The sequence below is a fragment of the Lagopus muta genome, chromosome 8, assembly GCF_023343835.1.
Source record: "Lagopus muta isolate bLagMut1 chromosome 8, bLagMut1 primary, whole genome shotgun sequence".
Lineage (NCBI taxonomy): Eukaryota > Metazoa > Chordata > Aves > Galliformes > Phasianidae > Lagopus > Lagopus muta.
Window position 1 is genome coordinate 13110602 of NC_064440.1, and position 26941 is coordinate 13137542.

Genomic DNA, 26941 nt, shown 5'->3' on the forward strand with positions numbered 1-26941 from the left:
GAACAAGTCACAAGTGACAATCTATAAGAACCAAGAAGCCATAAAATGGACCTACTCCAGCCCCTAAAAACATGATAGTGTCAAAAGAGAGGAGATCTGGTTATTCAGGAGGTGTAGGCAGAGCTCAGGGAGGTAAAGTAAATGGTGGGAAAGGAGGAGCCCATCAGACGATGCAAGCTTAATATAGAAGGGGCTGTAGGCTGGCTTCATGACATGAACAAATAGAAGGCTCTTTTTAAAGATCTTCCAGCTGAGCTTATCCCTAAGTATCACACAGGGAAAATACAACAGCTAACTCTGGCCTTTGAGTAAGACCATTGCAACTGCTGAAGCGGCAAGGGTGCATTTTTCCAAGCCATTGCAAACCTCTTTTCTCAGCCTAGTTTCCCATATGTCGGCTGTATGACAAAGAGAAGTGGTGGAGAAGCAACTACTTTCTCTTGAGGTACTTACCGATCCTGAATCACCTTCAGTTTTAGATGCTTCAGCTCCAGCTGCTGCTTCAGATCCAGCTGCTTCAGCTCCTGCATGGGCTGCTTCTGTAGGCTGCAACACAGAATCCATTCAAGTGGAGTTACTCTCATTACCGTCATATCTGTGTGCAGAAAGTACAGCTCAGTCTGTCCAAGTGCTCCCTACACGGTTGATTGCTGCCATCTGCTGACAAACAGGTGAAGAACTTCAGTTCTCACTACATCTGCCTCCCCAATTGTCCGCAGCCTAGAGAAACCACAGTAAAGCCTGAATCCCCTCTCAGCCACACAAGAGACAATACTGCAAAAGAAACAATGCAATCCCCAGAACCTGTATGCCTTTTCTTTTCAGGATTTAACATACTGACTTACTACACAGTATCTGTTACTACATCTAGATTTCCACTTGCATGTGAATACGCAGTGTGAATGCTCACATGCCAACAGGGATCAACCCATAGGCTATTTCCAAGCATCAATAATCAGGGAACGTTTGAGCCTTCATATACTCCCAGAAAAAGAAGAGCATGGTAATAACATGTCCAGATATGGAACTTTGTGTGGACCTAGCATCTTTATAATGTTAGCTTTGAATGAAACTCAACTGAAAACTATGCTAATTTTAATCCAGTTTGATTCTGGACAGGCCCAAAGAGTCATGAATTTGGATTGTTTGTAAGAATTTGCTATGACTATTCTGCATGGTGTCTGTGTGGTTGGTAGGGAAGAATCTAATGCACAAAAGCTACCTCCACCAGGAGCTATTCAGCATCACTTACAAACCACTGCCCAGCAGAGATTGCTCCTGGAAGTAGGAGCACAGCAAAGAATGAGCTCTAGTACTCATCCAGAGCTTCAAGCTTCTGATCTCTCACACCTGATACCAAGCTAGCTTTGTTTTAATGCAAAAATAAAGACATTCATTTGCCCCTCCCAGAAACTGCGGCAGCAAAGGAATTAAGCTGGATCTGGAAGCATTAATACTTCCAGCCAGACAGCATTAGAAAGACTCCTGACAAGAATCTCACGGGCCTAGTAAGGTCTGTTTTCTAATTTAATGCCTGGAAGCATTCACTGCCCATCTATAGTTATTCAATCATAGCACAGACAACTCTTTGTATAATCTAACTAGACTCCTGCTTCAAACTTGCACAATAGAAACTGCTAATACAGACACTTCCCATTTTTAATACGTGAATAAACAAGTTTTTACATGCCTGCATGATTCATACATTTGGTAAGCACACGTACCTCCAAATACAACCATTTTCAAAGCAAAGCACTGTCCAGATATCCTACTATTGCAATTCTCCTAGTCCCCGCTCTATAGAAGCACTCTGGCCAGGTTCAACTGATCAGTGAACCCCCCAGCTTTCAGCAGGTTCCCTGGGAACCCAGATAACTTTGTTGAATCTGGGCTCTGCAGACATTCCAAGCCAATCAATGGTGACTGAAGCTCAGAAATAGTCTGTGGACTGATCCCAAACTCATCCTTCAGACAGGGAGGTCTCCTCATCCTCATAAGAACAACAAGAAAATGCACAGATCCACCAGGTTTTAAGCCACACTCTGAACATCCTTCCTTCACCATACCTTTCTTCCATCTTCCTTCATCAGACCTGGGCTGACACCAAGCCAAGCTCTGTGCCTTCATTGCAGCAGGTGTGCAGCACCAGTCAGGCGAGTGAACTCCAATGCTCTCTGAATTAACCTGGCCAGACCAAAGCATGCACACACTGTGTAAAGCAACAGCCATGCTAACCCCAGCTCCATACTCATCTGAGTACTAGATATACATACTGGCACAACTCTCCAAGTGGTTTCCCAGTAACAGCAGAAACAATCAAGAAAGAAATACTTTTATTTAACCAAAAGCCATCACTTAAACTTCAGCTGTTCCAACGGTGCCATTTAACACACGCTTTCCTCTCCTGACACATCCTTCCTCATATTCCCTCATCAACATGCCCACAGGCCAATGCTGCCAGAGGATATTATAAATAGCAGACCTGTTCCCATCCAGCAGATTCCCAGAGCAGCTTTGGAAGAGCTAAGGTAAATGTATGCATATTAAATGCTACAAAGGCTTCTCCTGTTTAATTAGATTTGCTCCCAGGTTGCCTTTTATCTGGACTCAGTGCAACCAGAATTGGGACAGATGCCAGCACAACTCTATCAGGCCAAGCATGGTTTTTATGTGGATTAGGTGAAAAGCAGCTCATATTGAGCCACAGATTTCTTAAAGCAGCTGATTTGCAAAAACAATATTTAATAACTAGAGAAATTGGACTTAAATTAATTCCCCGTATTTCAACAAGAGGCATTTTCATGTCAGCTACTTATTTTTCTATTTTATGTACCTGTAGGCATGCCAAAAACATTTGCAGTCATGGAAAGAAGAGTGAGAACTGCTCACTGCTGCTGCCAGTTTGAAAGCTTTGTTTATTCCAACAGCAGCATCACACAAACAAAGCACAAGTTTACTTGTCTGCAGAATTAAGCAAGTTCACCTGCATCCAAATTTCTATCGTTATTAACCGCATAACATATGGTACAATTTTATCATCCAACAGACCTCTCATCAGCATCTAAGAACAATATTAGAGCAAAAACACTTCAGAAGGTTTGAGGAGACAATTTCCCAGATATAGGGAGCTGTGTCCTTTAACATTGTATGTTCAGGTGGCAACTGGCGTGCTGAGAGTCTCTTGCTGTAACAGTGTTCCCCAATTGATTAAACTGTCCTTTGGATGAAATCAGTTTCCAAAATGGAAGAAATGACTTCGAATACCTTTTGCACCTAGACTACATCACATATAGTTATACCTCACCCACTGCCTGTCCACTTGAATGGCAATTCAAGTGCCAATGCACCGACTTTTTACTTTCCCAGACAGACTAACAATGCTCATAAAAGGAAATGACAGGTTAAACACTGATGGCTGATAAAACACTCAAGGGAAACATCTTTCAACAGACTCATGTGAAGGACAGCCTTGGCCGCTGTGAGTCCTTGGGCCAAACTCTCAGCAACGGTAGAGCTGCTTTCTTCCATGTACTTTAAGTAGGGGATGTGGATTTTGAGAATCCAAAGATTTCCAGGACTTGATTCCCTGGTGCAAGCCAAGGACATGAGGCCTATATCAACTGTATGGGCTACAGCCAGCTCAAGCTGCAGGTATGAATGCCCAGATCACGCATTTTCTGCCTACACTGCTACCTGTTTGTCCAGAGGGGCTCATAATCAGCAGTGCTTGATGCATCTCCCAGTGGGCTGTTTTGCAGTGCTCTGAGACCTTCCCAGGCTTGATACATCTAGAGGGCATAAATGAGTGCACTGTTTGGGTTCAGATGTAGAGCATATAGGCTCTTCCTTAGTCAGAAAGCTCCAAAACTGGGGCTGTCACAGACAACAAGCAAGCCTTGGGCCTACACTTAAGTTTTTGCATGGACACAGGCTGGGTTATTTCACATCAGCCTTTCTGATGATGATGGTCAACGAGCAGCAAATAACGCAGATAACCTCAAATATGCACACGTATACCCAACGGTACAGGCAGTAAGGACCAAGGACTCCTGAGACATTTATGCATCACACACAAGACCAACAGGATATACACACTGAAGGGTGGAGGGTGAGGATGATGCCACAGTGGGATTAAGTCTGGGAAAAAGGTCTCAGTATCATGCCAAGGGAAAGATAAGCGAGTTAGCAGGGAAAGGCTGTGGTGTGGTTTGCTGCTAGAGGCATTAAGCTACAGTGCCAGACGTGGCAAACGTGGCTGCCCCAGGGCTTTATGGGCAAGGTATGTAAGTGGGCTCAGCAGTATATGGAGAAACTTTGGTTTGAGGTGTGCAAAGAGGAAAAGCAGAGAGGGAAATGAGACAGATGCAAGCAGGGATGGCACAGGCGTGCACAGTATGTGATGAGAGATGACAGCCATAGGAAGTTCTTACCTCCCATAAATCCCAAGGTAAAGACTACGCATGTCAAAGAGCAACAGAAACAAAACATGTTTATATGCAATTATTTCAGCAAGTACAAAATTACAGACAGTCTGAAGCAGACAAACACATTCAACAGCACTACTTACCTCCGCATGGTTTTTTTTTTTTTTGTTGTTGTTGTTGTTGCTGTTTTTAAGTGTGTAGATCTATACACTCATCCCCTCTGCATTTCCAAATTAAGCACTAACATATCCGAATGAGGGTCATTCCTTGCTCTGGTATGAAGGGAGACAGCTAAGCCACATTCAGTTATTAGTGCCAGTACTGACAGGATAAAAAATAAATCATGGATTTGTGGTCTATCAGAGTTAAATATTCTCTTATCTCCTCAACCAGAGTTACACATTATTTCAGAGCAAGACTTCAGCCCATATCTTTGGATCAACAGCGAAATATTTTAACCTCTCTGCCATACCACCTGCCCTGTGGGAAATAAATCTGAATTCTTTGAAAATGGGGAGGTTTGTGCTAGGTTTAATACTGTGGTTACCACTGTAAAGTATTAATTTCAGACTCTTAAGTGACTTCTGAAACTAACAATAAATGTGCAACATGTTACTGTTGAACAGTTTTAAAAATCCCACTCAGCATAACATTTATTGCATTTATTGCAAATAATTTCATTTTAAAATAAATTCATACTCATATTCAATGTCAACATACCCAATTATTCAAGTTTTAACAGGTGATTCAGAACAACAAAAAACAAGCTTATTCTGGGGTATGTAGCAGTGATGCAGTCAAGAAATGCCAATCTGTCCATTTAAAGTTCCCCAAAGTGGCAGTTTGGCACATTGGTGTGTATTAAACTATGCTAATAACTAGAATTTTGCAGACGCAGTATTTTAATTTAGAAGCATCAAACTTTTAATAGAGATCCTACTGCTAGAAAGATCAGCCATACAGGCCCACTTGACTTTATGATACTGGAAAAATACTGTAACATCCAAATTATATTACCACAAATTTTAGTGGAAAGCACAGGCCAAGAACACGTATTTCACACATAAGAAATGGAATGTCTGGGTGAAAGAAACCAAAGTGCAGCCCACCTGTCTCTAGTAGGACAGGAACAGGTACAGGTCAGCCAAATTATGAATCTTCCTTTTACTTCACTGTGAGGCAATATGTCCAGGGAGGAAGCCACTTCATTATCATGAACAGAGGCTATGTTATACTCAGACAGAGGGGCCTCGTGTCACTTGAGTATCTCTGCAGTTTTATTCATCTTAAGTAACTGCAGACTATCAAAGAGTCTGTTTACTAAAAATCTCTTTGAGAACAATTTACAGCGGGAGCACAGAGCAGAGGTTGAATGCCTACCCATGGTTTAAATCCTCACAGTATATAGAGGATGTTAATCTATGGATGGAGATCTATGAACATGTTGTCAAGCAGTAGATCACCTGAGCAAAGCACAAGCACCCCACAGACAGCTAGTGCCAGACTGTGGCCTGGCTAACAGCCACGTGATTCTCACTGGACTTTCATATGCAGCAGAGAAGACCAAGGTGCCCATCCGCAGGGCATCAGAAGTTGGTGGCTTCCAGCCCAGCCACCCAGAGCTCAGGTCCAAACTGTCACTGATGTGGTTGCAGGTCACACCACCCCTGGCAACAACTCATTTTCAAAGAGAGAGGGAGAGTTGGATATTAACCAACCTGAGAAGCAGGTGTGGGGGTCTTCCCCATAGTGGCATCTGGTTTAATGGGATCAAAATCCAGATCCAACAGGCTGGCTCCCTCCTGGAAGGGCCCAGGGGCATCAAACTTGGCAGCAGTGAGGAAGAAAAGCAGTACGAGCATTAGACACGCACACATGTACAGTACAGACAAGGTATGCAACATCCAGGTGCTATGGCTGCAAGCGTAGAAGACAGTGTGGGAATGTGAACACTTGATGTGGCTCCTGACTCTGGGATGCCTTTAATCACGGGCAGTAAGCAGGGCTCCACTGAGCCAAACCTGAGCCTTTTCCATAAGGCTCACTCACCTTCTCATCTGACCAAATGAGCTCACATGGTGCAAGCACCTGACCTGTTATAGCCAAAAGGATCACTGCCACTAACCAGTTCAGGTGGTTTTTTATTCATTTCTACACCTTACAGCTCATCCAGCTGCCTTTGTGTTGAAAGCCCAGGACAGACTTACTCAACCACACATCTCAGCAATGTGGACCCAGACAGAAAAACAAGCAAGGCTCAGAACTAACTCCCCAAGCTCCTAATTCCCTTCAGACACAGAAACACGTAACATAAAAGCTCACCCTAGTTATGGGACTCATATCACTCCAGTTCAAAACGATATTTACAATGCTTTCCATTTCAGGTATCCCAGAAACACGCATACACAAGCCTTCCAAAGCAGCATGCACGTGCTGCTCTCTTCCAAGTCAGCAGAATAACTTTCTGATTAATGCAGCAGCTGAAGATAATGACAGCACATTCACTAATTACCTTTAATAAAATAGTCACAACAAAGCAGTGTTCAAAATAAGTCAATATGTCTGCTTTTAAATTTAGCATAACCACAAGACTCTCCTTGTATTTCTCTTCAGAGGAAGCTCAAAGTCCAGGAGGAGTTGACCCCATTTCCATTGATCTCTGAAGTTCACTTGCCGTACCACCTCAGCTACCTTTCCAGTAACACACCAAATCTGGAAGGCTGGCCTTCACAACTACATCATAGCCACACCATGAAAGAACATGGGGAAAACAGCAATAAAATTTAAGTGAAAGTCTTCTGCATGCAGCCCATACCATCACCATGTTCCACCTCCTTTTATTTTCTCTTACTGCGGTTCTCTCTTGGACTTTTCCCTCCCATAACAACATTCTCTCCTCTTTCTGATATCCACAGTTCCATGAGGACGACCAAATTCTCCCATCTCACAACAATAAACCTTGACCAGTATGTTAAAACTGGCATTGAGCACACTCCTCCAGTGCACTCAGGCCATCAGGAAGGCTCAAATCCCAATCTTCAGCTTTGTTTGGTGGTGGGATGGTCATGAAAGTATCTTACCTGTCATTCAAGACTTACATGCAAGGCCTAGCACCTTTTGCCTTTACCCAGATCTCCCACAAAAAAAGCTCACTGGAGCCAAGACATCTGACAGGAGCAGCCCTGGGCAATGCACTGAACACTAGCGCCTGTTGAGCGCTTCGGTGAAGATTGTTCTGGCAACCAGAGTCCTCCTTCAGAAATTTAATCTGATTGAAAGTCACAGCAGATCCCATCCTGGGTCAGGACACTGATCAGGTGCAGAATACGACTGGCTAAGGGCAGGCATTCACATGGAAATACAAGATGCAAACCATGGAGCAGACAGAACTGTCCATTATGATATAAGAGAAAGAAGTATAGAGAATGAGAGTCGCTCAGCTGCCTGTGGTCTCCACGCTTCCAACGTTGCTGTCAAATCATCTCTGCTCTGCAGGCTTTATGTATTGCAATGCAAAATCTGACATCATCCTTTCCTCTCCACTCTACCTTGACTCTTCAGCAGTGAGGTGGAAGGTGGCAAACCAGAGGCAACAGAGCAGCATGACATGAAGAAAAGTCAGCAAATGAGTCACAGATGAGAACTGCTACAGGCATTACTTGTGCTTTAACAAGCATTTAGGGTCAAAAAAAAATAAAAAAAAAACAGTATATGTGTGTATATATATATATATAAAAAAATATAAATGCAGGTATCTCATGATGCAGCCAGAAATCTGGTCAGGCTCATGTATACATAAGAACATCTGTTCTCCTAGATCCAACATAGAATGAATTCCCCAAGCGGGCATCCTCTCTTCCAGTGATGTTAATAATAAGGTAAGTAAAGATGAAAATTCATTGCTTGAAAATGCTGTTACCATTTTTAGAGCTTCAAAAGGTGTCACACCTCAGGAAAAAAATATTCTTATGGGAACTGCTGGCTGGTGAAAACAGTCTGTCAGGTGCCCTGAATTCACAGCAGGCACAGTCCTGCCTGTCTACGCTTCAGTCACCAATTCCTGTCGGCTTTTCCAGTGCATGTGTGGGCTTTAAAAGTTAATACAAAGCCCCCACCTAAAGAGCACAAAACTGACTTCTAAAAAGGCAAAAAAGACAGGGTCAGAGTTTGGGATTATACAAAAGTAGACAAAACAAGCTTCATCCACACCTAGGATCCCTGGGCCTGGAGAGAGCATATCATGGGACGCAAGGGATGCTACACTCCACATACACTGCCACTAAGCAAACACACTGATAATTTCTGAACTGAGATTCTGGCATCTCCCACCAGCTAAATTTCTCCCATTTCTTCTATGAGCCAAAGCTCTCACAGGACTACATGTTTGTCTAAGCTGCCTTCCAGCTGCCTTGCCTTCCAAAATAGCCCCCTATCTCCCCCTTTGCCTTCTGAGGTCCAATGCTGAGACTGCCTTCCTCCTTCACCTGACCAGGTTTCATGGCGTGACACCTCCAGAGAGAAGAAAGATGAAAAGAAAAAGTTCAGAGGCAGACAAATACAATGCAGGGCATAGCAGCTAACCTGCGAGGGGGTTGTCACACTTATCTCAGGGACAAAATTGTCATCAAACAGACTGATGATGTTCTCCTGCTTGATCTCCTTGGAAGGGGTGACTTTTGGAGGCGGAGGCACCGGAGGCCCTTTCCTCAACTGCATGCAAGTGAGCACACGGCCACAGCACAGACGGCGACACCCAAAAAAACCAGAGACAGGAACCAGGTTAGCCACAAAAATTGAAGGTGAGGGAAATCACAACCACAGGCACAGAGAATGGTCCAATCAACTCCATCTGGAGAGAGAGGAAGGGAGAAGGGGAAAATGAAACAAAATTAAAATAAACAACCACACGCCTCCAGAGAAGGTTTGGCATCATTAGTTACACTTCAGCTATGGGCAAGTTTCCCTCTGCAGAGAAGAAGCGTAACAATTAATATGCATTGACAGGACATGCATACATAATTAGAACATGTGCAACCTTCCAAAAAAAATAAACAAAAAACAACCAACACTGGGAAGGAAGCAGACAAGTTACTAAGAACACAACTCAGTAGACCAGGCCAGTTCTGCCTCCATTTTCCATACTTACCATACTTAAAGGAATAAGAGCCCAGACTCTGTCTTACTGTGGGATGCCCATGAGGCCAGATTCTGATCTGCCCGGCAATGAGATAAACACTAGACCATGAAGTCAGAAGGAATTCTTCATGGCATCTTACCATGTATCTCAGTTTTGGGGAAGAACACTTGAATTTCCTGAGAAGCCAAGACTGCTGTGGGTCCACCTCTGCTCTCAGTTTCACCAATGCACATCAACACTAATGAAGTCACAAGTGTAGCCCAAATGAAGACCCCAGAGAAAGCAAAATGAAGACTGACTCTAACACACCCTACTACTCTCTTATCAAGCTAAAAGACTCAGCCTCACGCTGCATCCAGCCCCAGTGGGAAGCTGCAGTAGACCCTCCCTAGATCAACTGATCCACATCCTCTTCACATTTTCTTGTGCCCAAGCCTCAATGCTCTCGTGTAGCTCCAACCAAACTCTGAAGAGCTGTTCCTGTGTTGGAACAAAGCAGCCATACAAGTTCCCTGCAGGCTGCGAGGTTCCAATTACAAACTCAAAACTAAAAAGATCCTGACATTTCTGTGATTTACTACTCTGAAATAGTCCACTACCCTCTCCTGCATGCTAGTATCTTCGGAGACTTACACAGCATGCAGCATCATCTCCAGCAGCAGTTTAACACCATCTCAAAGACAACGGAACTGCATATTGATGTTGGGTTGTACCTGAAACTGCGCAAAGCATGAAGAACTTTGCTGACTAGAATAAATCCCCTAAAGTCTTTTTGCTGATTTGGATCCCACAGAGCTTTATTGGTCTAAAAATTCAATACAGCTCTGCTGTTTTCAGAAGTGCCTTCACAGTATTTCAGTGGTGTAACTGAGAGCAAAAGGTGAACCTTTGAAATTTCCCAGACCCCTCAAGCCCTGTGTCACCGCCAATCTACTCGGCGTGGAGTGCTGCAGTCAAGTTCCAAGACACAGAAACCCCAGAACAGCTGTTTTTCCTCCCTGTGGAGTCAGCCCCAACTCTTGGCACCTAGGAAGCATAGAATGGAACTCTTGTTCTTTACTGTATTGAGGTCTAGAAAATGAATTAAATGTAAAGTAGAAAAGAGCTGCCAGCTGGTGGCAGCACACGCTGCTGAACACCATTTCAGTCTTGCCTTGACTCTCCAGAAGCTCTGCTGGAATATTCTGCTTGCTCAACATGGGGCGGCCTCCAGCCCCATTCCTGTGGGCAGGAAGGCAGCAAGTGAATGAGCAAGCACTTGCAGCCTGGCAAAAACAAGGTCTATGTGCGCTATTTAAAGGAAAGGGAAAACAAGTCTAAGTGAAGTCTGCAGTGAAAAGCTCAATAGATTTGTACCATTTCTTGTTCCAAATTTCCACCAAGTTGTAGTGATCTCAGGAAAAAAAAACAACAGTAAGGCAGTTCTAGAAAAACATACACTATTCTCTCCCTTTAAATATGCAAACTCCGCTCCAAGGTCCTGGTCTGGGTGGCAGCAGTTAAGTCACTCTAGGCTTAATGCTGGGTATGCAGAGACCCTGAAGAAGTCTAGCAAAGATACAGCCAGGTATCCTCGCTGGAAGAGACCCTTTTGTCAATGTATAAATATCCTTTTTTGTCTCTAGATTCTCTGAAAATCAAAAACATAATGGGGGGAAAAACATTGTGAGAGGCTATTCCAGAAAAGGTAGACAGCCCTAACAAACACAGGCCTGGATTTGGAATCATACTGCAAACTTACAACAACAGCAAAGGAGTCCTGTTTTACTTTCAACCTTTTTTAGCAGCAGTAGGTATTTCTTACCAGTTTGCCCAGATTCCTTATCAGATTTAATTTAGGAAGACTCCTCTTTGTTGTCCGACTTACTGAAATGCAATGACTGGTACCAGACATGAAACTGGTCTATTTGTTCTTTCTTCCCACCACACTTTTTTTCTCCACTTACCAATAAGGGGATGGGGAAAAGAAGCAAATATTTTATTTTCCTTAAATCCCAACACGTGATATGCTAAGAAGCAGGCACTACACATTTTAAACCTGCTGCTGGGTGTCTCCCATGTAAGAAGAGGACAAACAAAGGCCTAAGAAATGCCACATGGAAGGTATCAAAAGCCAACTAACAGTTCTCTCCCTACTACCCAGCTAATTTTTCATGGATTAATACAGTACCCTTATTATTAACTGCAAGATCAAAATAATAGATTAAAAGATAGTATACTATATTAAAGTAAAGCATCATGCAAAATACTGATGTTCTGCTTATCCACATAAACACAAAACTTTCTTCTCCAGATTCTCCTCAGTAAGGGAAGTTCTTGGGAAGAGGCAGGACCATTGGATTCCACAGGTTAATTCAAATGTAAAGAGCAAACCTCCTTGCCTAGCTACATTTTCCCTGGATTTTCTTGACCATCCTACCTGATGGCAAAATACATTACCAGCCTCATCCCTGTGTACGAGCAATTCAGAGACAGCTTGGTTCTTCCCTGCATAATACAGAGATAATCAATTAACAGCTTGCATTCTCAGAAATCTCATGCTTGCTCCGCACTGATGGAGAGCAACCGGCATGCTCTATTCTGTGCTCCGTAGCAGGAAGAGGTTCAAATAAAAGCAACTTATGGATGTCTTTGACTCACAGAGCATTGGTAATACGGTAGAGACATGATTAACAACATGGGGATGCTACCTGAGATGGTGATTTTGGGATGCTTGCCCCAGGTGCTTCCAAAGTGGATGGTTCCAGCTCATGGTTAACAGTCTTGGTCTCAGGGCTGGTGATGGGAGATCCATCTGGTGGAGGCGAGGGGCTTTTATTTGCTTTCGCTGGGGTGCTGTCACTGAAGGAAGGAGAGAGAGGGAGAGAGAAAGAAAGAAAAAAAAAAAAGAGAGAGAGAAAAAGAATAGTCTGAGCAAGGCCTAGGAGAAGTTGAGCTAACCAGCACAGACCATTGGTCTTCACTGCCTGTTTGCTCCACTGCCCAGAAGTGTGATGACGATATCTGAAGCCTCTACAAGCTTCTGACAAGCATCTTTGCTGAATCACTTGCTGCCCAACTGCAGCAGGATTACTGGACAGGAGGCTACCCAATAAAGTCCCACTACATTAATATATTTTGCATCAGATATGGGTGAAAAAGGGAGGAAAAAAAAAAAAAGCACAGCCATCCTTAATTCTCACTGATTCTATATAAGTGCCTATCTTTAAGTAATACATCTCTAGGGAAGCATATGGGGAAAGGAATCTTGTGCAGGTCATTCTGTAACTTTTCCAGGTAAATATTTTCTGAGTGGTGTCATACTGACAGTTGTATGGGTTGTGACCAACAGATCCACATGCAGACCTACAACACCTGAACTACGGCAGTAATAAAAGATACGTGGTACAAACTGTCTAAGCTGCAACAGAGAAAAGCAGACCGAGGTTTCACAGATCATACCAGTCAGCAAAGAAACAGAGAGATTTTGGCTAATAAGCTCTATCATGGAAAGTTTCCTCAGCCTGTTTTCAATGATGAACTCTTTTATGCCTTTGCCTTCCCAGTAGGTCCTTGCTCCTGGACCATTTCTGACACAATCAAGGAGGATTCCTCAGAGGATTAAGATGCAAGAAGCATATACCAATGGTGTTTTTGGTTCATAACTTGGTCAGATTTGGATTTTTGAAAGGAATGGCAATAGGCAAATGCCTCTCCCTAAAGGCATGCCCTGGCAGAGCGTCAGGTCTGTGCTTCAATCTGTGGAATCATGAGATATTTAGCTAAAAGCTGGTTATCTGAGAATTTAGATGGGGATAAAGGTAAATCCATTTTCCCAGCCTCGGAAAAGTTGAAACACATTGGCTCCCCGAAAAGCAACTTATCTCAAGTCATGTAGAAGCACTCAAACTAACAGGATATTTTATAGCAGAAGAAGCCTGGCAAAACTACGCAGAGTCAAAATGAAAATATTACAGAATATTTCAAAAGGGCTGTGCAATCTCATCTACAGGGAGCAATATTTGCCTCAATTTACAATGATAAAGTTGCAGCTTTTGTAAAGTTAATGGTCATGCTTTCCTACAACCTGAGACAATAAATGGTGGCACAGACTCAGAACTGCAACAAAGTAGACCTGAGGGACACATTTTTTCTTTACTCTTTCCCAAGAGTCCTGGAGACGAGGTGTGGTGGTCACTGGCTAACATGCATGATAACCTCATTCCTAAACACTCACAAATAGAGGGGCAGTAAGATGAAGGACAGCAAGGCACTTCTGAAAACCTCCCTTCCCAAGCAAGCGTATCACTCTGCTCAGCATTCCAGCTTTCAAGCTTCCCACCCCATTCACTTTGCCCTCAACCATTACTCCCTCCCACTTTCTTCCCATATACATACAGCCCACACACATTTTCCCACAAAGCACTTGCTCTCAGGTCCACATGCAGGTCAGATGTTTCTGATAACAGTGACACCAGCAGCACACAAACATGATGCAACAAAATCAGTGATGTTCTATGCCAGCAGCTCTCAACCAGGGGCACACACGCAAAGGAAAGAAGCGGGGAAAGAATAGAGAAAAAGGAAGATGGACTGAAAAACACATACATCAACCTTTGCAGCTCTCCAATTTGTTTGGATATGTCTAGTGTCCTTCCTAAAATATCCCCAGAAATCACTTTGACACAGTGGGTTGCATGAAAGATTCTGTGGCATTGTCATGATGGAGCTACAGATTAAGTAGCAACAGTCACAGAGCAAAGGTAAGGAAGTCCTGCTGTAAGCGAGAGCTACCAGGCTTCACACAATTCATTCACAGCATGGAAAACCTGAAATGATTTCAGCAGAAGTTTATCTTGCCACTATTTCCATGGCAACACCATTACAGCATCATCTGAGATGGACAAAATGACCTTTCTGAGCTCAGCCTCACTGAAGACATGGGTCTTGAACTTCAGCACGCCACTTCTGGGATCTCAGAGTGGGTCCTACAACACCTTATTGCAATGAGAGTTGCAGAAGAATGGAAATAGTAAGAGGACACAGTGACCTGCAACTGGACTGCCAGGACTTGTCAAATGCCCAAACAGTGCTGGGAGTCCTGGCTACCAACTGGCCTATCCCAACACAAGGATAGGTTTCTCTAACTACGCAACTGAAAAGATCATTTCTCCTGGTAAGAAAGGAGCTCACAATCATTTTCTAGAGGCCATGAAATGACTTTCTGGTGACTTACTTGTGGTATCTGGCAGTGACTTAATTTGGAGATCTATTGGTGAAAGACTCCCATATGAGAGGCAGCCCAGTTTCTTCCTCTTGTCCTGCAACGGCTGAGAGGGCCCCACACCAAAGCCCTCAGTAAGTCACTGCTATTTACAGCTTATTTGATGTGTTGGCTGATCCCCCTTAGGAAAATGCCAGTGCTAATTTTGACTGAGCCTTTTCCAGCTCCCTGAGCAGCACCTTTATTCCTGCACTTGTTGCTTTGCACGGGTTTAACTAACGTGACCAGCGCCAAATCACCCTGTCACCAGGTTCCCGTGGCTTTCACAGGAAACCACACAGTGTGTGCTGCACAGAGCAGGGTCTTGCCTCTGAATGGACTTCTTGCTCCAAAAAAACATAGGGAAAAGCATGAGTGGGAAGACTGACCAAATGTATCATAGAAGAAAGTCAAAACAAGAAAGTCAATGTAGCCTGTTGTTGCAGTTGCTGCTTTTTTTTTTTTTTTTTTTTTTTTTAGGTTCCCATGAGCCATTGAGAAGCAATGCCAAATCCAGGAATATCAGGCAGGGAAGGAACAGGGGTGTCACCTTTCTTCTGTGAGTTGACAGCCAGGAACAAGGTCTAATGCAGTTACCACAGGTGAAGGAGAACACCAAATCCCACCAGTTTCTTTCAGTGTTGCTGAGCTTCCAGACTCCTCACACAGGTCACCTATTCTGAAGAGCAGACTAACATCTGCACGTGGGGTTTCTATGTGCTTTTAACAATCCCACACTGAAAGATGGAACCAAATCTTCAATACAGTAGAAACAGACAGGCCACCTCCTGCCAAGTTCTCAAGTTAAAAAGAAAAAGAAAAAGGCATCTCAGCTAGAGCTCAGATAGGGTCTTTTAGCTAAAAGTAATTGGGTTCTGTTTATTTATTTATTTAAGCATCAAAGCTCGTTGAACACTCTAGACTTATTCCCACATCAAAAAAGAGGCAGCAGGGGAGACAGAAAAAAAGCACCTATGTACTCAGGTGTCTCTTGGCCCAAATGTACATTCTTGCTGCTGATCAAAGAACAACTGAGCCCTTGACCTTCCTTGCCCACACAAGGGGTCGTGCATTTCTCTGTATCCCTGCAGCTGCTCTGACAGCAGAACCCGCAGCACAGCCTGGATCAAGCACCTTAACTGCTGCACTAGCCAGACTTTCAGAGCGCAGTAGGAGGATGTTGTGGTTAGAGCTCATCCAAATGAGATTTACTAGCTCCCTCTTTGCTGTAGCATCTGCAGGGGCTGACAATGACTGGAAGTGCTACATCTCCTGGTGCAGACACGGCAACGCTGGCTCATGGTCAGAGACAGACATACAGAGAAGCACTATGAATCCTCCTTCACAAGACAATCATTCAGTATTTTTCACTTGAGGAAAAAAATATTTGCCCATCAGAATCCCTGTGAAATTACCATTCCCTCCCTTCCAGACAGGATGTACAGCAGAGACAAAGAGAAAGGTCAGTGAGAAGACAGGATCAGAAAGCAAGGATCTCAATACCAGCACTTGCTTTTATTGCTGGTGAAATATCATCTTGAGAAAATGTGGGGAAAAAAAATCCTTATAAAAGGACGCCACGCAAGGAATATCAACGAAAAGAGTAGGAAAAAACATGAATTAGGGGAAATTTCTATGCCATTATGCACCAATCCCTGCTTTGCCCCACAGCACATTCTTGTCAAGAGTCCTTGACCTTGGCTATAGTAACTCTAGGCATTGTGGCAAACCAGTTATTCAACGCCACAGCTGTTTTGAAAGGCAAGCTGCTGATAGTAGCCTTTATACAGAACAACAGAGGCTTCCCTTTCCTGCAGCTCTGCACAAATCTTAAATGGATGGAATAAGACAGTAAGGATCCTCAGGAACAGAGCAAGTAAAGAGCAAAGCTGAAAGTGGCCCTCTCCTACATCACTGTCCTCTCACTGCAGGACAGGACAGACAGTAGGTAAACAGGAAGGACTGCGTGTGAGAGCTGCCTACTGGTCCTCCTGGGCCAGGCAGGGAATGAGAATGCAGCATTTCAGAGCTGTTCATAAGGGCAAGCCCTGCTAAGTAAAACTAGATCTTGTTAATCACCAAATTAGACCTTATTTCCCCCATACAACCCAGCATCATGCTTTTAGTTGCACAAAAATAACCAAGCAGACAATGCCTGAGCTTTCACACCACCTTTTTTTTTTTTTTTTTTTGGAGAAAAGGAAGCAAGGATTCAAACCAGGCACACAAGCAGTTAATGGGATTATCCAGACACAGACCTCAGCAGGTCCCAGCAGGCCATGAACACACAACATCATGCAAAAGAGCCCTCTCCCATCACAGGGTTAATACGTGCCAGGCTGTTAAAGAGTCCAGCAACAGCCTCTCCAGTTTTAGGAACTAAATCAAACACATATTGAAATGCTGCTCTCCGTACCGGTACCTGCTCATCTTTTTCCTCAGCCTGGCGAACAGTTTAGTTTTCTTTCTGTTGAAGACGGCACGCAAATCATTTCCGTTACAGGACAGCACAGTCAGACCGGGGAGGAAAAGTTAAGCTTCCAAGCACCCATTCAGCACCTTCTTTCCACCCATTTGTCAGTGAGATGCCAGAGTGATGCAGGAGAATAACTGCACCTCTTCTCACATCTTGTCATTAACTTCCTGCCACTGTATCCATCTCCAATCCCTTTCCCAGCAGAGTAGGGCTAGGGAAGCATCTGCTCCTAATACAGGCCACAGGAGTGGTGAGGGCTATTTCCTCCTGCACGCTCTTGTCCTGAACCACAAGGACAGGACAGATGTAGAGATAAGTGCCTCATGGTATTTCCTGTTCCCTGCAAGGCATTATAGTCCTGGAAATCTTTTATATGCATCCTCCTGTAACTCCCCTGAGCAAAGGGTAACAATAGTCATTTTGGGGCAAGACTCATCTCAGCTGAGATACCCATTCCACCCTCAAATGAAACCAGCTGTTTCCGGGTAGGAATCATGACAAAGGTAATAAATTCATTGAAAACTCTTTCATGCCAAAAACTTGATGCCACAACAAGGACTCATCTAAGATCTGCTGTCACTACAGCAGTCACTTGCTGGAGTAAGAAAGGAAGGAGAAGGAAGGAGCTGGGAAAGCAACAGCACCAGCTTTCACCTGTCTTGCTACCTTATCTTCTTCCAAGTGGATCATGGTAACACGGTGCACAGCAGCAAGAGGATGAGCACCGCTGCCCCATATAAGGCTTCAGTTGTTGGGGGTTATAAACAGACATCGTGTGCTAACTTAAATAGAAGATAATACCCTCGTAAGATGCATCTTGAGAACGTGGCGTTAGCAATCCAAAATGCAGGGGCCAAATTTAACTTAAATTTCATCTTTCTTTAAATCTGGCAAACACCACACATATTGCCAGAATGAGACAAAAAAAACTCGTCTATGCATGACTGCAATTGGAGGTCAGGCTGGGAGGAGAGTCAAGAGAGCACAAAGGTCTTAACAGCTGATGCAGCCCCTTCCAAACCAATGTGCCCTTACTTCTTACTGATTTCACCTCCTCCCTCCATTAATACACCAATTGAGGACACGGGCTGTGCTCCTGCTCAGCCAGCATGTGGGATTAGCAGCAGCTGGAAGCCAGAGTCCTACATTGTTTCATCACTCACGCATTTGGATGGGACCCAGATGCAGCCTCATCAAGAGCCTGACCTCTTCCTCCCCTCTTGGTGCTACAGAATGTGCAGATTTGCAGTTAACCTACATGGACTGGACCCAGCTGCAGAAAGAAAACTCAAAACTACAAAAAGAAATTCCAAAGGCTGTAGAGGACCCACACTCCTTGCATCCACGCAGCTGGGAAGTGCTCTGAGATCGGAAAGCCTCATGATATTGAGGCTACAACTACATCCACAACACACACAGAGGCAACACATCCCCATTTGATGCACAGGAGGGACACAGGGCTTTGGTGAAGAGGATGTTCCAAGTTTGGAGGGCCAAAGGGAAGGCTGGGGAAACAAAGGGGCTCTTGGTCCTCAAGCTCAGAAGTTGCAGAAGGAAAAAAAGGGAGGGCTGCAGGGCAACCAAACCCAGGAGGAATGGCAACCCAGTGTATGTGTCATTGGTTCATGGAATTAGACTTTTAAAACAGCATAGACGCTACTCAATTGCCTAAATATTGGTATGCAGTAGAAGCTGAAGCCTACATCTGCTATCCTCCAAAGGCTGGAGGTATTGCATCATGTCTCCCAGCCCAAGAGCAATCTCAGACATGCTCCAGCAGTTTTCAAGGAGGGTGCTGGCTGGCTGTATGTAGGCAATCAAATCACTCCCCAGCTGACAACATGGAGATTTCAAGACCCCAGTAGAAACACTCCCTTTTCCACAGCTTGCCCCTCCTCCTCTGCTGGGAGAAAGACGATGTTTCCAGTTACTAGTTACTGACCTGGGCTGCGCTTTAATGGGAAAGGCATTGCCTGAGTACTGCTTGTCTAGACCCAGCAGGACATCATGGAGGTTTTGGTTCAACTGTAAAATATAAAAACAAAAGAGAGAAAAAGAATGAGAAAAGTGTCCAAAAAGAGCCTGTGCTGGCCTGCTTAGGCTGACGAAATACAGTCTTGTGCCTATATGTGCATATACTTAGCTATCCCACAAGGGAACAGTTCTATATCTGTCGCTACTCCTTTGTGGGGAAAAAAAAAACCCACAATACTGAAACCACTGAAAAACTGCTGGTACCTCATGGGAATGCAGTCTCCCGAAGAGACCATCCTCCTTGCTTCTTTCTCACCTACTCCCACCCATGTGCTGCCAGGCACCATTGTAGAAACAGGCAGAGTGTTTAACTGAGAGTCTTCCATGTGCTCAAAGTGAAGATCCACTCTAGATTTGCAGCGAAGTTGCTCTTTATACTTCCTTATGAACGAGGGATATAGCAGCAGGACTTCAAGCCAACAGCAAGCTTTGATCCTGCAGGCTGCCTGGGCCATCCAGGTTTAGGCAGAACCTAGATCTCTTGGCAGAAACGCAGTGTTAGGGGTTAAACTCTTCCTGACACCAAAAGCTGAAATATTCACTCCGGACACTCCTATCCTGAAAGAGCCAATTCACAAACAAAATTGGATGCCAAATTCCAAATCAGTAGGAGGAGGGATCCAATGCAGTCTGTATCAGAGGCGTCGCATCGGCAACACCAGCACTTAGTTGGATGCTACTGCAGTAATAAGAAACAGATGGCTCTTACTGAACAAAGCAGAAGGCCTGTTGTCATACAAAAGTCCTAAGGAAAGAAAAATCCACAACATGATATAAGAGGATAACTGCTGTCTAGCAGGCATCTTTCCCACCTTCTGCAGAATGTAACTTAACAGCAACAAACTGATAATTGTAATAACCTTCCCTACTCTTAACAATCAGTTCATTTCCCAGTGGAGAAGAGCAGGCCATTAACTGGAAAGGTCCCCATGAAATGTCAGCAGAGCTCAGAACTGATGCATTACACCATAGCAGTAGGCTTCTAGACTGCTGGGAATTTGATGACCATTATAAAGTTGCTTGTTGCTTAGCAGCTATCTTGTTGTTAGGAAGACAGTGACAAGGAAGCAATACCAAAGTTTTCCAGCTGGATTCTCCACTGCTCATCAAGCTCAGAGCAACATTTACAGAGAGTGCATCAGTCTTTGGTGCAACAAAGAGGCCTAAGGAACTCTAGGCTTCTCCAGCTTTTAAGAGTACTAACAGTAAAAACATACCTGTAAATGAAAGTGGCACTAGGAGGATTTCCCTCAGACTACTTCTGAGGTTCCTATTGGGTGCTGGCACACAACACAAATCCAGCTGCCACCAGCCCATGACACACAGGTAACTCACGCAAAGGTCACACTAAGCAATCAAATGCCTTTTTTTGGGTCACAGGGCAGGAAAGAAGACAAAGCAGTGAATTACTGCTGGGAAGGGCCTTCATAATGGCTGAGTTGGAGTCCAGTCTCACGTTGCACTGACATGAAGACTGACAGATTCCCTGATGTTTCTATCCCCACAGCTAGCTGAAGGTTCAGAGCAACTTGCTGCCAGGCAGTGGGCGGAGTGGACAGATGCCAGGCTGAGTGCCCTGGTTAAAGTTTACAGATCCAGATTTTGGAAGAAACAGAGAAAGGAAGCAAAAGAAGGCCAAAATTTGCCACACTCCCCTCTCTGGATCTTCAAATGAGACAAGTGACACACACTCTCACTGCAGCATGGTCCTTGTGGTCTCTTACCCATGTTCTGTGCCTTCATATCGCTATCTCAGACAGACCTTCTCCCGTGTTGTTAACCCTCTCTTTTTTTCTAAACATTTTTCTTTTATACAGGGCAGCTGCTCTTTCCTCTCCAGCCATACCGTTCAGCTTGTTAAATAACAGTGAGGACAGAGTGTGTTAGCAGAACAAACTGTTAGTTGCCTTACCTTGCTCATCTCTTTGTGGAAGTTTTCTTCTAGGCCTGCTATACTCTGGAATGTGTTGACGTAGAAACCAACACGACTGCCAAATGAAAATGAAAGAGAGAAAAGCTTAATGGACACAACGCTCTCCAAAGGCTTTCAGTTATGCCCCTCCTCACACCTTCTGCTCACTGTTCCCACATGAATTCAACTCTGCCAGGTCTGGTACATACAGGAATAGAAGGGCTGCAAGGAAGTGTGGACGGGGTGATGGAACAAAAGCCAGGCATGAGGCAAACATGCTCAAGGTGAGGAGGAGAACAAGTAGGGTAGAATCTGAACTTGTTCTGACAAATGGGAGAGGCAGGTGTGGAGGTGGCTGACCCAAACAATGCTACTGCATTTGAAAATAAGCAGCTAGGGCACTCCTAGGCAGATTTTCCCTTCCTTCCCTGTATGTCAGCTCCTATATTTCATTCTCAGAGCTCCCTGTTGCTTTGTCTGCTTCTTCTCTCACCTTTTTATCAGCACAATCATAAGTATAGCAAAATTCCAATCTCTCAAGTCTTCATCCTCTCTCAGCCAGGCTGTATTTTGTTAAATAGATCACAATAGGAATACAGTTGCAACCACCAGTTCTTCACTGGGTCTTATGTGGAGCACGTTTAAGGGCAGCCCACATCACGATCCCTCCATTAAGTTTTTTTTCACCCAACTGTATAAACCCAGAAGGAGTATCCAAAGAGCAGCAAACCATCTTCTCACCCTCTCTGTTGTTTTAAAACTGCTGCTTCAGTGGGTGCTCCCTAGATCTCCCCAGCTGGAGGTAATCCCAGAACAGACTCTCTGAGATGATCCACAAAGCAAGAGCAGAAACCAGCCCAAGAGAACAACTGAGAACAGTCGTACAGGAAGGTTTGTGAAAAAGCTGAAAGTCTTCACATCCTTCCAACCAGCTGTTGAGAAAACTTCCAGCACTCACCTATTCCATAGTGAAGGCAGCTCCTCCTGCAGATCAATGTTCATTTCTTCAAACACCTTCTGAGCCTTTACTAACTCTTCTTCAGCCTTAATAACAGAGAAGGGAGAGAGTAAGCTCCAGCACAGACAGGTATTTCGGAGGGCTGGGATAATAGTGACTCTTGACTTTTCTTGGAGAACAAGCAAAATACTGGGATGGGGTAATCCCCATTCCAAACGAATCTCCCAGGAACAAGAGTTGCATCACTAGCATGGGCCCATTCAGACTGCCTGGGTTACCCTCAGGGTTTCTTTCAATGGAGATTCCTGTTCAGATACTCAGAAGGTAACTGAAACATCCATTAACGTGTTCCAAGTTCTATACATTTCCCTGGTTCCAAAAAATGAATGGACCTGGTCGGGCAGTTCAGCCACTGGTTCAAATGCAGATGAAGATAGAGTGGAACCTGCCCCTTGCTCAGTCTCCAAAAGAGCTGAAATCCATCCCAATAGGTGTTGATGAAGAGTCCTTCCTTGTGAGGACTCTGCTTAAGTAAGGTTATTCCAAAGCACTGCCTCTTCTGAGGAAGGGAAGAGGTCTGCAACCTTGACTGAGATATCTCTCTCACAGATTAGAGCAGAGAAGCAAGGAAGGGTATGTAAAGCATGAGCTGCAGCAGCAGGAGACTGGGTAGGGAATGCTTGAGCAGCAGGTGTTGGTTTCAGCAGCCTAACATACTCATACTGGTAAAGATCTAATACAAGGGCAAAACCTGGCTGGCTGTTGACTACCAACACCAAAGGAAACTTGCCTTGCACAAGACCTCTTAGTCCAAGTCGAAAGTTTAAATTTGATCTGATCTATTTGACCCCAATGATACTGCATGAACTCCTCTGCATTTCAGAGTCAAAAATGATGATCCTGGCTTCTGTTGATGACAGCAAGCATCAGCAACAAACACGTTCCCCTTCCCATATTTGTCCTGGGTAGCTTCTTCCTCTTTTCAGTGTCCTGGCTTACAACCCTAAGCTTGCTAAGTAAAATGTTTGTATTATCTGATTTGCAACAGCAAAAGGAATAAAGAAAGCTACTATGACTGCCTACTTCTGTGTGTGACTACAGCAGGAATGTCACAACACGCTCCAAACAGCGTGGGAACTGGATCTCTCTTTGTGCCTCCAGTCAGATTCTCACCCTTCTACAAAATTGTATTTTATCATCTTTGTGTCAGCTTAAATAAAGAAACCCACAGCTTACTGCTCTTTAGTGACAGGTCTACACAAAGATAGGACTGACGGGAGAAAGGACTTAAAAAACATCATGTGGCTCAAAGTCCAATTTCTCACAGAGCTGCATGGAGTCTTCAAGCTCTCAATCTCTTGCCTGACTTAGAAGCCAGCCACAGAAGCTCCCACTTTCCATCTAGCTCCACCTTTCAGAGCATCACGCATTACTGCCAAAGGCTCTTTGTAGTCATGATTGGAATAGATTGTTTCCCCCAGAAAATAACACCACAAGTGGTATAATGTTAACTGTAAAGTTAAGCAAACCCTCTAAGAAACAGGCATGGGGAGAAGGTATCAGGATGTTTCTATCTAGAATCCCTTGTAATATGCTGCTATACTTGCTGAAAAACAGCACTTTGAGAAAGCTTGCATAAAACAACAAAAGAGCCCATTTAAATGGAGACATAGTTTATGCAGGATCAGAAAAGATTATCATAAAGACTTACTCTTCTTTAAACCCCCCTGACGACTGAATGTTTCTAATTCAGCCATTTTAAAGAGAGGGGGAAAAAAAATCTCCCAGTCCATCCTTCAGCTTATCTTAACTCTAGACTAGAATCAGAGCCAACACAGGAGATGGGCTAGCTGGGAGATGAGGCACAACTGTATTCCACCAGTTTTTCAGACATGCTGAACATTAACCAGTCTTTCCCCCTCTCATTTACCTGTTCAGAAGGTCAAAGAACCTAGAAAGCAATGTATCAGTAGTGACATACCAAGGTAAAGGCAAAATCAGCAACAGGCAACGTTCACTCCAGAACAGCTGTAGGAATCAGCAACCCCGTGGCTCAGCCAGTGCTCCTTCCCAGACACTGCACTCCCTAGCCAGTTCTGGTTGATTTTTCTTAGATGCAAGGGTCCTGACACCAGATAAGGCAGACAGCTTCTAATGCATTCACTGATCATAGATCTGCTTCATTTCCTGATCCTTGAGAACAGTTTCCCAGAGATTTTTGCTGACTAACTGCTTGAAGAGTTGGAATTTAGCTTTCCTAAAATTTAGCATCCTATTTTTACACCCAGTATGTCTGATATCCCTCACTAGCATGAACTCTCCACCACTGCATGGTCACTACAGCCCTGGCAGTTTCCAATTCTGATGTCAGCAATCGGTTCCCTTGTGTTGGTGAGCCAAAGGTCCAGTATTACATCCTCCCTGGCGGGGCTGTCTATTACCTGGCTCAATAAATTACCCTCAATACATTCCAGGAGCCTCCTGGGTTGCTACTGTGTTACTTTCCTAGCAGACAGATGAGGTTGACTTGTGAGGAAGGAAGGAAAAACATAGGCTTCAGAGGCAGAGCTCATCATTACACATCTGTGCTCTTTTGTTTCAGTTATCACCTTTGTCATCCTGATGGAGAACTGAGGCACAGGACCGAAGGCCCAGGCCCATGAAACATGATCTTAAAAATTCTTCCTCTTCTCTCACTGTCTGAAATTGAAAAGGTTTGAGCAGGAGCTACACAACACAGACGCCTTCCTGACATTACCTCGAGCTACAGCTTTGAGAGCTAAGCACAGCCAGCTCAGCTGTGATAGTGGGATGGCTGTGTTGTGTATCCCATCACCGTGCATCTCATGAACATCCTGCAATTTCCAGCCTGCTGCTTTTAGCAAACTGGCAATCACTTCTCCTAAAACACCACACTGTGGTAGTTATACACTGCTCAGTAAATAGTTCAGACAGCCTCCAAGAGGAAGGAGGCAGGAAGACCACAGGGCATCCACCTCAGCCCCATCAGTCTCTACCAGACTTTCTTCTCCCCAGCAGGGAGCAAGGACCAGGACCCAGCTCAATGGCTCTCCTCCATGGAGAGAAACACTGCTCTGCTATCACTACAACAGCACCCAGAATGGCCTTCCTGGTCTGAAGTCAGCATTTCAGAGTGCTTAGTAAAAAGGCAAGAATTTGCTGTTCTAAGCTATTTTCCTCTTTGTTTCAAAAAGTACTGTCACCAAAATTTGTAACTGCGAGTTTGCAGTAGTAAGCCTCCCAGTAGATTTTTACAGAAATCCCTCGGAGACCTTCTTCTAAAAGCCCCAAAAGCCAGCAATCTGAATGCTGAAAGGAGTTGCTTTTGTGTTGTTTTTTTGTTTTTTTTTTTTTTTTAATTTAATACTAGAAATAATAAGTATTGCTGCCCCCATTTTTTCTTAAAGGTTGTAAAGTAAGAGGAATTAGAAGAGAAAGCAACATAGCTGCTGGTAAACAGAAGCAATCTTTGCAGGACTTAACACTCTGAGGCTCTTCAATAAATGCAGTGTCATCAGCCCTCTTGCTTTTATCATGAGCTTAATGAGATTTAGGGTTGCCATTAACACCTTTAGTCTGAAGAATCGGGTGAATACAAAAACTGAAGCTTTTCTCTTTTTTAAGCTCTCTGCCTGCTAAGCCTGGAAACCTACAGCTTCAGAGCACAAACACATCATCCTTCTTGAAATTTGCAGGCTACACATAAAAAAATAAAAAAAAAAAAGAAGCCTCCCATAACTGGAAAGACAAAAATTTAAGGTTAGCAATAGTATTACGTAAGGAATAAAAGAGGAACAACTTAGAGGACTTAAATTGATTTGAAAATACACAGGGTGACTGAAATTATTAACACTACTTAGCAGATTAAAGCCACTACAATAGAGCCGCTAGAAAGATGACATACATCCCTTCTTACCTGCTTTAGGGCAAAGTCACCCAGCAGATTAAAATTATCAATTAACTACACAGCACACTGAGATCACAGTGAAATGAATGAGGGAGCCCCTGTATATGCTGTTTCTGCTAGTAATCTGTGGGAGGTGGTATTGCTCCCAGTCACACCAGCCAGCTTGAGAAGAGGAAGAACCAATTTATCTGTGTCTTCTAAAATATCCTCTACCACCTTTCTAGTCCTCCAGAAGTACCACCAGCTAAACAGATCAGTCAAGAGCCAGAACCAAACAGATCCTTCCCAGCATACCCAAGGCACAGGGAAAGCCTTGGGAAGCCTGCCAAACGTCCTTCTCCCTTCCAGGGAGAATGAATACTTATTTCCTCACTTTGCTATGCATCTTAAGCAGGACTGCTCACAGCTGTTCCTTCCCTAGGCATTATTTATGTGGTAACCTAGTATTTTCCTAGATTTTCCATCACAAAGTGACGGAAAATCCCAGGTGCTCTATAAGGTCAGTTTTCTTATTTCCTGTATTTCCAAACTGCAATTCATTTACCATGACATGGAAAAAGTACAAGCATTTGAACAAGACCAGGGCCTTGTCAGCAGGTAACTCGTGCTCTCTGTCTGAGTAACGACTTCTATTCCTTTGCCTATTGATAACATTTTCTTCTCACTGCTTTCGTTCTTGTTCTGAGCTCCAAGATAGATACCAAGGGAAATTTCATCAGGAGGCTGTGCCTCTCCAGAACTACTAGGAAATTTTCAATCTGAAATCTGGACTACTCTTACTTCCCTACTCATTTCCCTCAAGATGCTATAACCTATTTCCCAATTTCTGC

The 26941-nt window shown here is 44.0% G+C and overlaps 1 protein-coding gene across 8 annotated transcripts in view; it reads right to left on the bottom strand.

Moving 5' to 3' along the window:
• Positions 1–26941, bottom strand: part of BIN1 (bridging integrator 1) — an 87000-nt gene that overhangs the window by 8221 nt on the left and 51838 nt on the right. For 3 of the 8 annotated variants that reach the window (XM_048953709.1, XM_048953706.1, XM_048953708.1), the window contains 8 exons: positions 22184–22269; positions 21226–21301; positions 19222–19304; positions 12252–12402; positions 9006–9134; positions 6143–6250; positions 4431–4454; positions 454–546 (listed from right to left, as the gene is read on the bottom strand). In XM_048953709.1, the coding sequence (XP_048809666.1) occupies positions 454–546; positions 4431–4454; positions 6143–6250; positions 9006–9134; positions 12252–12402; positions 19222–19304; positions 21226–21301; positions 22184–22269 (750 nt within the window). Of the gene's footprint in view, positions 1–453; positions 547–4430; positions 4455–6142; positions 6251–9005; positions 9135–12251; positions 12403–17219; positions 17271–19221; positions 19305–21225; positions 21302–22183; positions 22270–26941 lie in introns of all 8 variants that reach the window. The other 5 variants (XM_048953704.1, XM_048953703.1, XM_048953705.1 and 2 more) reach the window with 4 other exon arrangements.